The sequence below is a fragment of the Ranitomeya imitator genome, chromosome 5, assembly GCF_032444005.1.
Source record: "Ranitomeya imitator isolate aRanImi1 chromosome 5, aRanImi1.pri, whole genome shotgun sequence".
Taxonomy (NCBI): domain Eukaryota; kingdom Metazoa; phylum Chordata; class Amphibia; order Anura; family Dendrobatidae; genus Ranitomeya; species Ranitomeya imitator.
In genome coordinates this window covers 2,728,777-2,740,974 of record NC_091286.1, presented here as the reverse complement: position 1 = coordinate 2,740,974, position 12,198 = coordinate 2,728,777, and the positions used below count along the sequence as shown (strand labels likewise).

The following is a 12,198-nucleotide window of genomic DNA, read 5'->3' as shown; positions in this document are numbered from 1 at the left end:
TGACAAACCCAGACACACAGTGCAAAGATTGCGTCAACTTCTCCACTTCTATCTGGTTTATATTGCCCACACCTGTTACTTGCCACAGGTGAGTGTGAACGACCATCACATGTTTCAAAGTTATGTACCCACAATTTTGGAAGGGGGCCAACAATTTTGCCCTACCCCTTTTGGGGTCTTGTGAAATTATGTCCACTTTGCCTTTTTATATATTTTTTTTTTTTTGTGTTCTTCCAATGCACATAAAGGAAATAAACCTGTGTGGCGCAAACCATGTGTAGATGCCTCTTCAGAGAAGAAGACTTGACCTCTAGTGCCGCCTATTGCAAGTAACAATCCTAAACGTTAACATAAGGAGCCTTGCCATATGACTTGGGATGAAAGCCAGATCCGAGTCGCAGCTTGCAGGCAGAGTTCGGGGTGCGGCCCGTCGTAAGGCAAAGGATGACATCTGATTCGGCCAGATGAGAGGCTTAAGACTGGGACCTAAGGCTATGTTCACACTTTGCGGATTTGACCGCTGCAGATCCGCAGCAGTTTCCCATGAGTTTACAGTACAATGTAAACCTATGGGAAACAAAAAACGCTGTGCACATGCTGCAGAAAAAAACGCGCGGAAACGCTGCGGATTACATTCCGCAGCATGTCACTTCTTTTCTGCGGATTTTCACCTGCTCCAATAGGAAACTGCAGATGAAAATTCGCATAAGAATCCGCAGTAAAAACCGCGATAAATCCGCAGTAAAAACCGCAACGGGTTTGCACTGCGGATTTTGGAATTCCGCTGCGGAAAAATCCGCAGTGGAATCCGCAAAGTGTGAACTTCGCCTAAAGGATGATGTTTTCCTTGTGGCGCGTATTTAGGCTCGCTGCTTCCAGTAGGTGGCACTAGAGGTCTAGTCCTCTTGTCTGAAGAGGCAGTTTGCAGATCTTCCAGAGGCGCATGCATGGCTTATAAGTCTCCTCACGCTGACATGCCAGGCCCGGTGTTCCACTCTCCTCAAGGAGACACGTTACCCTTTAGCTCCTAACAAAACATGAGGAATTGCAGTTATATTCTAGGAGGAACACTTTGGACCTTGGCTGTGCAGTGAATCCGCAGTGACCTGCGCTCCTGTCCTCTCCACATCTGTGGCGGATTAATCACAATATACATGTACTACAGATGTATCCGCACAGTGTGGACCCTCTGCCCCAAGGACCCCTTACTCTGGAGGGGTGTGACTATGCGACCACCTTCACTACAGCCTCTGATGGTGAGGTCAGGCTTGTGCCGCTAGGTACCACTCCAGGGCAGTCCCTGGTACAGCAGCAGCTGACCTCAAGGCTCAGGGACACGGGTATGGACTGTCAGACAGAGCAGGATCACTGGCGGTATGGATGCTGGTTCAGACAGGACGGCTCAGGAGCAGGGACCTGACAACGGGCCGGGAGCTTAGGGACACACAAGTCCTGAAGTTGCTCAGGCACCTCTCTACAGGGGAGGGTGCCATACATACCGAACGCCTCCCACCTACAGGCTGGGGACATTTCCGGAGTGCTCGTAGTATTAGGATACTGGTGAATAGGAGCGGTACTGGGATATGGGGGGACGGGAGCGGTACTAGGATACGGGGGGACGGGGGCGGTACTAGGATACGGGGGGGCGGTACTAGGATACGGGGGGGCGGGTGCGGTACTAGGATATGGGGGGATAGGAGCGGTACTAGGATACGGGGGGACGGGGGCTGTACTAGGATACGGGGGGGACGGGGGCGGTACTAGGATACGGGGGGATGGGAGCGGTACTAGGATACGGGGGGATGGGAGCGGTACTAGGATACGGGGGGACGGGGGCGGTACTAGGATACGGGGGGGGCGGTACTAGGATACGGGGGGATGGGAGCGGTACTAGGATACGGGGGGATGGGAGCGGTACTAGGATACGGGGGGATGGGAGCGGTACTAGGATACGGGGGGATGGGAGCGGTACTAGGATATGGGGGGATGGGAGCGGTACTAGGATACGGGGGGACGGGGGCGGTACTAGGATACGGGGGGGGCGGTACTAGGATACGGGGGGACGGGTGCGGTACTAGAATATGGGGGGATAGGAGCGGTACTAGGATACGGGGGGATGGGAGCGGTACTAGGATATGGGGGGGCGGTACTAGGATACGGGGGGGCGGGTGCGGTACTAGGATATGGGGGGATAGGAGCGGTACTAGGATACGGGGGGACGGGGGCTGTACTAGGATACGGGGGGGCGGGTGCGGTACTAGGATATGGGGGGATAGGAGCGGTACTAGGATACGGGGGGATGGGAGCGGTACTAGGATATGGGGGGGCGGTACTAGGATACGGGGGGACGGGGGCGGTACTAGGATACGGGGGGGCGGGTGCGGTACTAGGATATGGGGGGATAGGAGCGGTACTAGGATACGGGGGGACGGGGGCTGTACTAGGATACGGGGGGGACGGGGGCGGTACTAGGATACGGGGGGATGGGAGCGGTACTAGGATACGGGGGGATGGGAGCGGTACTAGGATACGGGGGGATGGGAGCGGTACTAGGATATGGGGGGATGGGAGCGGTACTAGGATACGGGGGGACGGGGGCGGTACTAGGATACGGGGGGGCGGTACTAGGATACGGGGGGACGGGTGCGGTACTAGAATATGGGGGGATAGGAGCGGTACTAGGATACGGGGGGATGGGAGCGGTACTAGGATATGGGGGGGCGGTACTAGGATACGGGGGGGCGGGTGCGGTACTAGGATATGGGGGGATAGGAGCGGTACTAGGATACGGGGGGACGGGGGCTGTACTAGGATACGGGGGGGCGGGTGCGGTACTAGGATATGGGGGGATAGGAGCGGTACTAGGATACGGGGGGATGGGAGCGGTACTAGGATATGGGGGGGGCGGTACTAGGATACGGGGGGACGGGGGCGGTACTAGGATACGGGGGGGCGGGTGCGGTACTAGGATATGGGGGGATAGGAGCGGTACTAGGATACGGGGGGACGGGGGCTGTACTAGGATACGGGGGGGACGGGGGCGGTACTAGGATACGGGGGGATGGGAGCGGTACTAGGATACGGGGGGATGGGAGCGGTACTAGGATACGGGGGGATGGGAGCGGTACTAGGATATGGGGGGATGGGAGCGGTACTAGGATACGGGGGGACGGGGGCGGTACTAGGATACGGGGGGGGCGGTACTAGGATACGGGGGGACGGGTGCGGTACTAGAATATGGGGGGATAGGAGCGGTACTAGGATACGGGGGGATGGGAGCGGTACTAGGATATGGGGGGGCGGTACTAGGATACGGGGGGGCGGGTGCGGTACTAGGATATGGGGGGATAGGAGCGGTACTAGGATACGGGGGGACGGGGGCTGTACTAGGATACGGGGGGGCGGGTGCGGTACTAGGATATGGGGGGATAGGAGCGGTACTAGGATACGGGGGGATGGGAGCGGTACTAGGATATGGGGGGGCGGTACTAGGATACGGGGGGACGGGGGCGGTACTAGGATACGGGGGGGCGGGTGCGGTACTAGGATATGGGGGGATAGGAGCGGTACTAGGATACGGGGGGACGGGGGCTGTACTAGGATACGGGGGGGACGGGGGCGGTACTAGGATACGGGGGGATGGGAGCGGTACTAGGATACGGGGGGATGGGAGCGGTACTAGGATACGGGGGGATGGGAGCGGTACTAGGATATGGGGGGATGGGAGCGGTACTAGGATACGGGGGGACGGGGGCGGTACTAGGATACGGGGGGATGGGAGCGGTACTAGGATACGGGGGGGCGGTACTAGGATACGGGGGGACGGGGGCGGTACTAGGATACGGGGGGACGGGGGCGGTACTAAGATACGGGGGGACGGGGGCGGTACTAGGATACGGGGGGCGGTACTAGGATACGGGGGACGGGGGCGGTACTACGATACGCGGGGGACGGGGGCGGTACTAGGATACGGGGGGGGACGGGGGCAGTATTAGGATACGGGGGAGACGGGGGCGGTATTAGGATACGGGGGAGACGGGGGCGGTACTAGGATACGGGGGGACGGGGGCGGTACTAGGATACGGGGGAGATGGGGGCGGTATTAGGATACGGGGGAGACGGGGGCGGTACTAAGATACGGGGGGACGGGGGCGGTACTAGGATACGGGAAGTACTAGGATACAGGAGAATAGGAGCAATTCTGTGATACACGGATGATAGGAGTGATGCTACAATAGGAGCAGCACAGATAGACAGGATAAAGGGGGTGATGCAGCAGACATACAGGGGATGGGCGAGCAGAGCAGATATTTTTAATGCAGCATAATATAGAGGAACGTGTGACTCTTATATTAGCAGAATAGATGGAGTGGGCTCAGTGAGGGAGATTTGTGCTCTACTGCTGAGGAGAACAAGAACATAGTAACATAGTTAGTAAGGCCGAAAAAAGCCATTTGTCCATCCAGTTCAGCCTATATTCCATCATAATAAATCCCCAGATCTACGTCCTTCTACAGAACCCAATAATTGTATGATACAATATTGTTCTGCTCCAGGAAGACATCCAGGCCTCTCTTGAACCCCTCGACTGAGTTCGCCATCACCACCTCCTCAGGCAAGCAATTCCAGATTCTCACTGCCCTAACAGTAAAGAATCCTCTTCTATGTTGGTGGAAAAACCTTCTCTCCTCCAGACGCAAAGAATGCCCCCTTGTGCTCGTCACCTTCCTTGGTATAAACAGATCCTCAGCGAGATATTTGTATTGTCCCCTTATATACTTATACATGGTTATTAGATCGCCCCTCAGTCGTCTTTTTTCTAGACTAAATAATCCTAATTTCGCTAATCTGTCTGGGTATTGTAGTTCTCCCATCCCCTTTATTAATTTTGTTGCCCTCCTTTGTACTCTCTCTAGTTCCATTATATCCTTCCTGAGCACCGGTGCCCAAAACTGGACACAGTACTCCATGTGCGGTCTAACTAGGGATTTGTACAGAGGCAGTATAATGCTCTCATCATGTGTATCCAGACCTCTTTTAATGCACCCCATGATCCTGTTTGCCTTGGCAGCTGCTGCCTGGCACTGGCTGCTCCAGGTAAGTTTATCATTAACTAGGATCCCCAAGTCCTTCTCCCTGTCAGATTTACCCAGTGGTTTCCCGTTCAGTGTGTAATGGTGAAATTGATTCCTTCTTCCCATGTGTATAACCTTACATTTATCATTGTTAAACCTCATCTGCCACCTTTCAGCCCAAGTTTCCAACTTATCCAGATCCATCTGTAGCAGAATACTATTTTCTCTTGTATTAACTGCTTTACATAGTTTTGTATCATCTGCAAATATCGATATTTTACTGTGTAAACCTTCTACCAGATCATTAATGAATATGTTGAAGAGAACAGGTCCCAATACCGACCCCTGCGGTCCCCACTGGTCACAGCGACCCAGTTAGAGACTATACCATTTATAACCACCCTCTGCTTTCTATCACTAAGCCAGTTACTAACCCATTTACACACATTTTCCCCCAGACCAAGCATTCTCATTTTGTGTACCAACCTCTTGTGCGGCACGGTATCAAACGCTTTGGAAAAATCGAGATATACCACGTCCAATGACTCACCGTGGTCCAGCCTATAGCTTACCTCTTCATAAAAACTGATTAGATTGGTTTGACAGGAGCGATTTCTCATAAACCCATGCTGATATGGAGTTAAACAGTTATTCTCATTGAGATAATCCAGAATAACATCCCTCAGAAACCCTTCAAATATTTTACCAATAATAGAGGTTAGACTTACTGGCCTATAATTTCCAGGTTCACTTTTAGAGCCCTTTTTGAATATTGGCACCACATTTGCTATGCGCCAGTCCTGCGGAACAGACCCTGTCGCTATAGAGTCACTAAAAATAAGAAATAATGGTTTATCTATTACATTACATTACATACAAGACCCAGCATGGCATCTCTAAGCCTGAAGCAGCAGTGAATTATCAGTGTGCTGACCAATGAAGGTGGAGTGGGCGGGGCTAGGACCGCCCATGAGGAAGCGGTGGGGCTAGGACCGCCCATGAGGAAGCAGCGGGGCTAGGACCGCCCATGAGGAAGCGGCCTTACTAGGAAGCATGTAAACCACTGACGTGGAGACCCTGAGCCAAAACCTGGAGGATGTGAAGATGGAAACAGAAAACTTGGGGGCATTTTTTATTGCCGTCCAGCACAAATAGTTTATAAAAGATGAATTTGGCGGTTGGGCGAGCCCCTACAATAAAGACACGTTAGAGAAAAAGATCCACGTTTGGTCAGAATGCGCTCAGAAAAGCTTCATCTGTCAAAATAAAAGATAACTTTAATCAGTAAACGTAAAGAGGAAAAAATCAGACTAGAAGAGAAGTGTTGGGGTCCACAGCAGAGGGTAATGTATCTGCCCTCAATCCTGCACCCAACTCTGTTATCAGCTGTGAAGGGAGGATACAGTGCCTTGCGAAAGTATTCAACCCCCTTGAACTTTTCCACCTTTTCCCACATATCAGGCTTTAAACATAAAGATACCAAATGTAAATTTTTGGTGAAGAATCAACAACAAGTGGAACACAATTGTGAAGTTGAATGAAATTTATTGGTTATTTTAAATTTTTGTGGAAATTCAAAACTGAACAGTGGGGCGTGCAATATTATTCGGCCCCTGTAACTTGATACTTTGTTGCGCCCCTTTTGCTGCGATTACAAGTCTCTTGGGTTCTGTCTCTATCAGTTTTGTACATGGAGAGACTGAAATTCTCGCCCGTTCTTCCCGGCAAACAGCTGGAGCTCAGTGAGGTTTGATGGAGATCGTTTGTGAACAGCAGTTTTCAGCTCTTTCCACAGATTCTCCATTGGATTGAGGTCTGGACTGTGACTCGGCCATTCTATCACCTGGATACGTTTATTTGTGAACCATTCCATTGTAGATTTTGCTTTATGTTTGGGATCATTGTCTTGTTGGAAGACAAATCTCCGTCCCAGTCTCAGGTCTTTTGCAGACTCCAACAGGTTTTCTTCAGGAATGGTCCTGTATTTGGCTCCATCCATCTTCCCATCAATTTTAACCATCTTCCCTGTCCCTGCTGAAGAAAAGCAGGCCCAAACCATGATGCTGCCACCACCATGTTTGACTGTGGGGATGGTGTGTTCAGGGTGATGAGCTGTGTTGCCTTTACGCCAAACATATCGTTTGCCTAAAAGTTCGATTTTGGCTTCATCTGACCAGAGCACCTTCTTCCACATGTTTGGTGTCTCCCAGGAGGCTTGTTGCAAACTTTAAACAACACTTTTGATGGATATCTTTGAGAAATGGTTTTCTTCTTGCCACTCTTCCATAAAGGCCAGATTTGTGCAGTGTACGACTGATTGTTGTCTTATGGACAGACTGTCCCACCTCAGTCCTCCCGCCTGTAGTCACTGAGCACAATCCTGATCACAGGTATCAGTGTAATCAGTATAAGGGCACCGACCTGACACTGTCTGTAGTCACTGAGCACAATCCTGATCACAGGTATCAGTGTAATCAGTATAACGGCACCGACCTGATACTGTCTGTAGTCACTGAGCACAATCCTGATCACAGGTATCAGTGTAATCAGTATAACGGCACCGACCTGACACTGTCTATAGTCACTGAGCACAATCCTGATCACAGGTATCAGTGTAATCAGTATAACGGCACCGACCTGATACTGTCTGTAGTCACTGAGCACAATCCTGATCACAGGTATCAGTGTAATCAGTATAACGGCACCGACCTGATACTGTCTGTAGTCACTGAGCACAATCCTGATCACAGGCATCAGTGTAATCAGTATAACGGCACCGACCTGACACTGCGTTAATGGGACCGCGCTAATGAACAGCGTTGCATGGCGAAATTAACGCCGTGCAACGCGTCCGTTAGCGAGTCCATTGGCAGCAATGGGAACGCGCATCGCTAGTGCGTGCCATTTTCGGCATGCGCTAGCGATGTGTCGGTATTTTTTGACGCGCCTTGGACGCTGCTTGCAGCGTCCGCGGCGCGCCCGAGGTCCGTTCCCCGCTCTCGCAGATTGGGGATCTGCGAGAGCGGGGACGTTAAACGCGACCCCAAAAGAGACATTGCATTAGCGCAATCCGCTAGCGCTAAACGGATTGCCCTAACGCAATCTGAACCTAGCCTAACTCATTGAAATCGCTAGGAGCTAAACCCAACGAGTTGCAAGGAACGGATTTCTCCATAAGCAGGTCATGTATCTATGCCGTGTTTATACTAAAAAGAACCCCTGTGACGTGGTGAACATCCTGATCATTGTGTCGTTCTCATACGAGGTTCATACAGCGAGTTATGTAGAGAAATGGTTTGTCATAACTCTAAGAAAAGAGGATTCAGCCTCTGAGTGAGGTCACCACAGGGTGAGTGCCTTGGTTTTAGGCTGGGAGATAAGTGAGTGAGACAACAGTCTTCAGTGTCTTTGTCCTGGATCTAGCTGCCAGACATGTGTTAAATGCACCTAGATGTGATCCCCTCCTCCACTGCATACGGTCAGCCATGAGATGAAATGATATGAATGAAATGTAATTGTTTTTTTTTTCAACTTACTCCATTTTATTTGTAATTGTACTGTACATACGCTACTTTTCTTTTTTATAATATCTTTCTATATTTCTGTAAACACTGCCTACTTTTTTGGAGTAAAATATATAAAATTACTAGCTTTGTTTCTCCTTGCTCTATAACGTACTGTCACGTTCTCTGAAGTGAATTGCACTACTAATTTGTGGTCGGCTCCGGACCCGGTATTAATTAAGTAATCGGAGCTGTTGGCAGCGGATTTGTTTTGTGCGTTTGTTAGCGACGGCAGCGTTGATAATTATTGTTCCCGCCTGAGTGGGAGTAGTTATATCCCCCTCGCTGCAGCATGCTCATTAGCCAGTACAAAGTAAAGCAGCCTTTCTGGCGACTAATTATCCTAGGTGCAGTACCCTGTCTGACCTGAGGGTAAGGGGGCGCCAGAGAGCTGCAAGTTCCAAACCGGAACTGGGATATAGAGAAATCCCCTTCAGAAAGGAACCAGGGGCAACCAAACAACCCCAGTTCATGAAAAATTGGTGTGAGTGGTGGGGAAGATAAGTGTATCCTCCCCGTGAACTGTGACACGGAGGTACAGGGAGAGGTGAATATTGCAAGTGCCAGGGCCCTGAGGAAGCAGAGGGATCCTCTCGTGGGCGCTGGCACCGGGCTCCCTCAACTCAAGGGCTCCATAGAGATCCGATTTCCCCCACTCCAGACCCCGGCACTTGTCCGGGTGCGTCAGGTGGTGATGCCTGCACATGGGCCCATTAGTTTAGGGAATGGGGTGTCCAGATAATGTAAATGTACCAAACGTTGTGTGCCGTTCCCAATGTGTGATACTGCGGGGAGGGTTGCGTACACTCTGCTGTGTAATGTGAATGACCCCGCTCCGCTGTCTGTCTTCAGGGTGGTCTCCCAGCTGCTGGCAGAGATGGATGGGCTGCACTCCTCCAGGGACGTGTTTGTGATCGGAGCCACGAATCGTCCGGATCTGCTGGACCCGGCTCTGCTTCGCCCTGGAAGGTAACTCCCTAATGTGTGTCATCCTGCAGGGAGTCCTCCTCACCGAGCAGCACGGAGGATGCTGCCGACGTCCCAGACGCGCTGCCGACGTCCCAGACGCGACTCCTACAGGACCTAATAATCTTCTCTGTTCTCTGCAACTGCCATTATTGTGCTTATCTGTGCTTTTCATGGTAATCTCAGTAAAGGAAAGGAGGAGGGCTCTACTGGGGTACTGATTCGGGGTCCTCTGGCGAGAGTATACTATTGTATAATCTAGGGGTGTCCCGAGACTGCAGTCGGTACCGGTATGTACTATTGTATAATCTAGGGGTGTCCCGAGACTGCAGTCGGTACCGGTCTGTACTATTGTATAATCTAGGGGTGTCCCGAGACTGCAGTCGGTACCGGTATGTACTACTGTATAATCTAGGGGTGTCCCGAGACTGCAGTCGGTACCGGTATGTACTACTGTATAATCTAGGGGTGTCCCGAGACTGCAGTCGGTACCGGTATGTACTACTGTATAATCTAGGGGTGTCCCGAGACTGCAGTCGGTACCGGTATGTACTATTGTATAATCTAGGGGTGTCCCGAGACTGCAGTCGGTACCGGTATGTACTATTGTATAATCTAGGGGTGTCCCGAGACTGCAGTCGGTACCGGTATGTACTATTGTATAATCTAGGGGTGTCCCGAGACTGCAGTCGGTACCGGTATGTACTACTGTATAATCTAGGGGTGTCCCGAGACTGCAGTCGGTACCGGTATGTACTACTGTATAATCTAGGGGTGTCCCGAGACTGCAGTCGGTACCGGTATGTACTATTGTATAATCTAGGGGTGTCCCGAGACTGCAGTCGGTACCGGTATGTACTATTGTATAATCTAGGGGTGTCCCGAGACTGCAGTCGGTACCGGTATGTACTATTGTATAATCTAGGGGTGTCCCGAGACTGCAGTCGGTACCGGTATGTACTATTGTATAATCTAGGGGTGTCCCGAGACTGCAGTCGGTACCGGTATGTACTATTGTATAATCTAGGGGTGTCCCGAGACTGCAGTCGGTACCGGTATGTACTATTGTATAATCTAGGGGTGTCCCGAGACTGCAGTCGGTACCGGTATGTACTATTGTATAATCTAGGGGTGTCCTGAACTAATCTCTTACTTTCCTCCCAGATTTGATAAATTGGTCTATGTTGGGTTAAATGACAACCGTAACTCCCAGCTGAGAGTCCTGGAAGCCATAACACGCCGGTGAGTAATACTCCCATCATGGAGCTTCTTACACCACCTGATGATAAAATAGTCTTTTCACTGTTTGCGAAGGAGGTTTAGGGTCCTCTTTCAGTGGTTATGCCTCATTTGGGGGTCTTGTCTCATGACCTAATTTCTGGCAGGTTCTCTCTGGACCCTGCAGTGGACCTCGCTCATGTCTTACAATCCTGTCCTGCTGCACTGACCGGGGCCGACCTTTATGCGCTGTGTGCCGACGCCATGATGAGCGCCATCAAAGACCAGGTCCGACACCTACAGGAAGGTGAGCGCAGGTGCTGAGGCTGGGGAGATATCAGCAGGTGTCCACTTACAAGCAAAAATTATATCTTCATACCATGTTAACCAATAGACGGAGAAATATTACAATTTGAGAGTTCTCGGTGGTTTATTCCTTTAATGGCTGAAAATAGTAACAAGTAGCCGCTCTGGAGACTCCTCCATCTGCTCATCAGGCTCCGTATGATGGTGTGAAGGGCAACGGGGATTTAATGTCAGCTTACAATCCTCCTGAAAGCAGGTGTGGCTGTAACATGACACCTTACTCATCAGGTGGTCCATCCTCACTAACTACTTTCATAGCTCCTACATGAAGACCTCTTGTGGAGCCCATGTGGTATAACTGCTTTATTCAGACACAAGGAGAATATTGACTTATTGTATGTCCTAGCCCCACACGGGTTACTTTTTCAAGATCTGTTGAATGGGCCGAATGCCTTCCGTGGTTTCGATCCTTCTTAGGACCTCAGGGTGGGGAGACAGAGTGGGTAGTAGGAGCCAGTTGTCAAAACCTTGTTTGGTCTCAACGCATAGCAGGGGCCCGGCTGGTTCCAATAGCACCAAAACTGCCTCCCTAGGACAGTCCATTAAGCGTTATGATTAGTGATGAGTGAGTTCTCGTTCCTCTGGTTTTCCGAGCACGCTCGGGTGCTCCCCGAGTATTTTGGGCGTGCTCGGAGATTTTTGAGTCGCCACAGCTGCATGATTTGTGGCTGCTAGACAGCCTGAATACATGTGGGGGTTGCCGGTTTGTTAGGGAATCCCCACATGTATTCAGGCTGTCTAGCAGCCGGAAATCATTCAGCTGCAGAGACACAAAAATAATCTCCGAACACACCCAAAATACTCGGGGAGCACCTGAGGGTGCTCGGAAAACCCAAGCAACGAGCAGACTCGCTCATCACTAGTTAGGACGTATCTTTAGGTTTTGGAGTTTTCAGGGGAGGGGATGTAGATCCGTCCCAGGGGGCAGGAGGGGAGTGACCGCAAGGGCTGAATGCTCGAGTAAAGCATTGCGGAGGTCACAATGACATATCATGTGGGTAGAAGTCAAG

At 51.2% G+C, this 12,198-nt stretch overlaps 1 protein-coding gene across 2 annotated transcripts in view; it reads left to right on the top strand.

Moving 5' to 3' along the window:
* Window positions 1-12,198, top strand: part of PEX6 (peroxisomal biogenesis factor 6) — a 112,894-nt gene that overhangs the window by 64,728 nt on the left and 35,968 nt on the right. For both annotated transcript variants that reach the window (XM_069768198.1, XM_069768197.1), the window contains exons 14-16: window positions 9,491-9,607; window positions 10,769-10,846; window positions 10,990-11,129. In XM_069768198.1, the coding sequence (XP_069624299.1) occupies window positions 9,491-9,607; window positions 10,769-10,846; window positions 10,990-11,129 (335 nt within the window). The remainder of the gene's footprint in view (window positions 1-9,490; window positions 9,608-10,768; window positions 10,847-10,989; window positions 11,130-12,198) is intronic.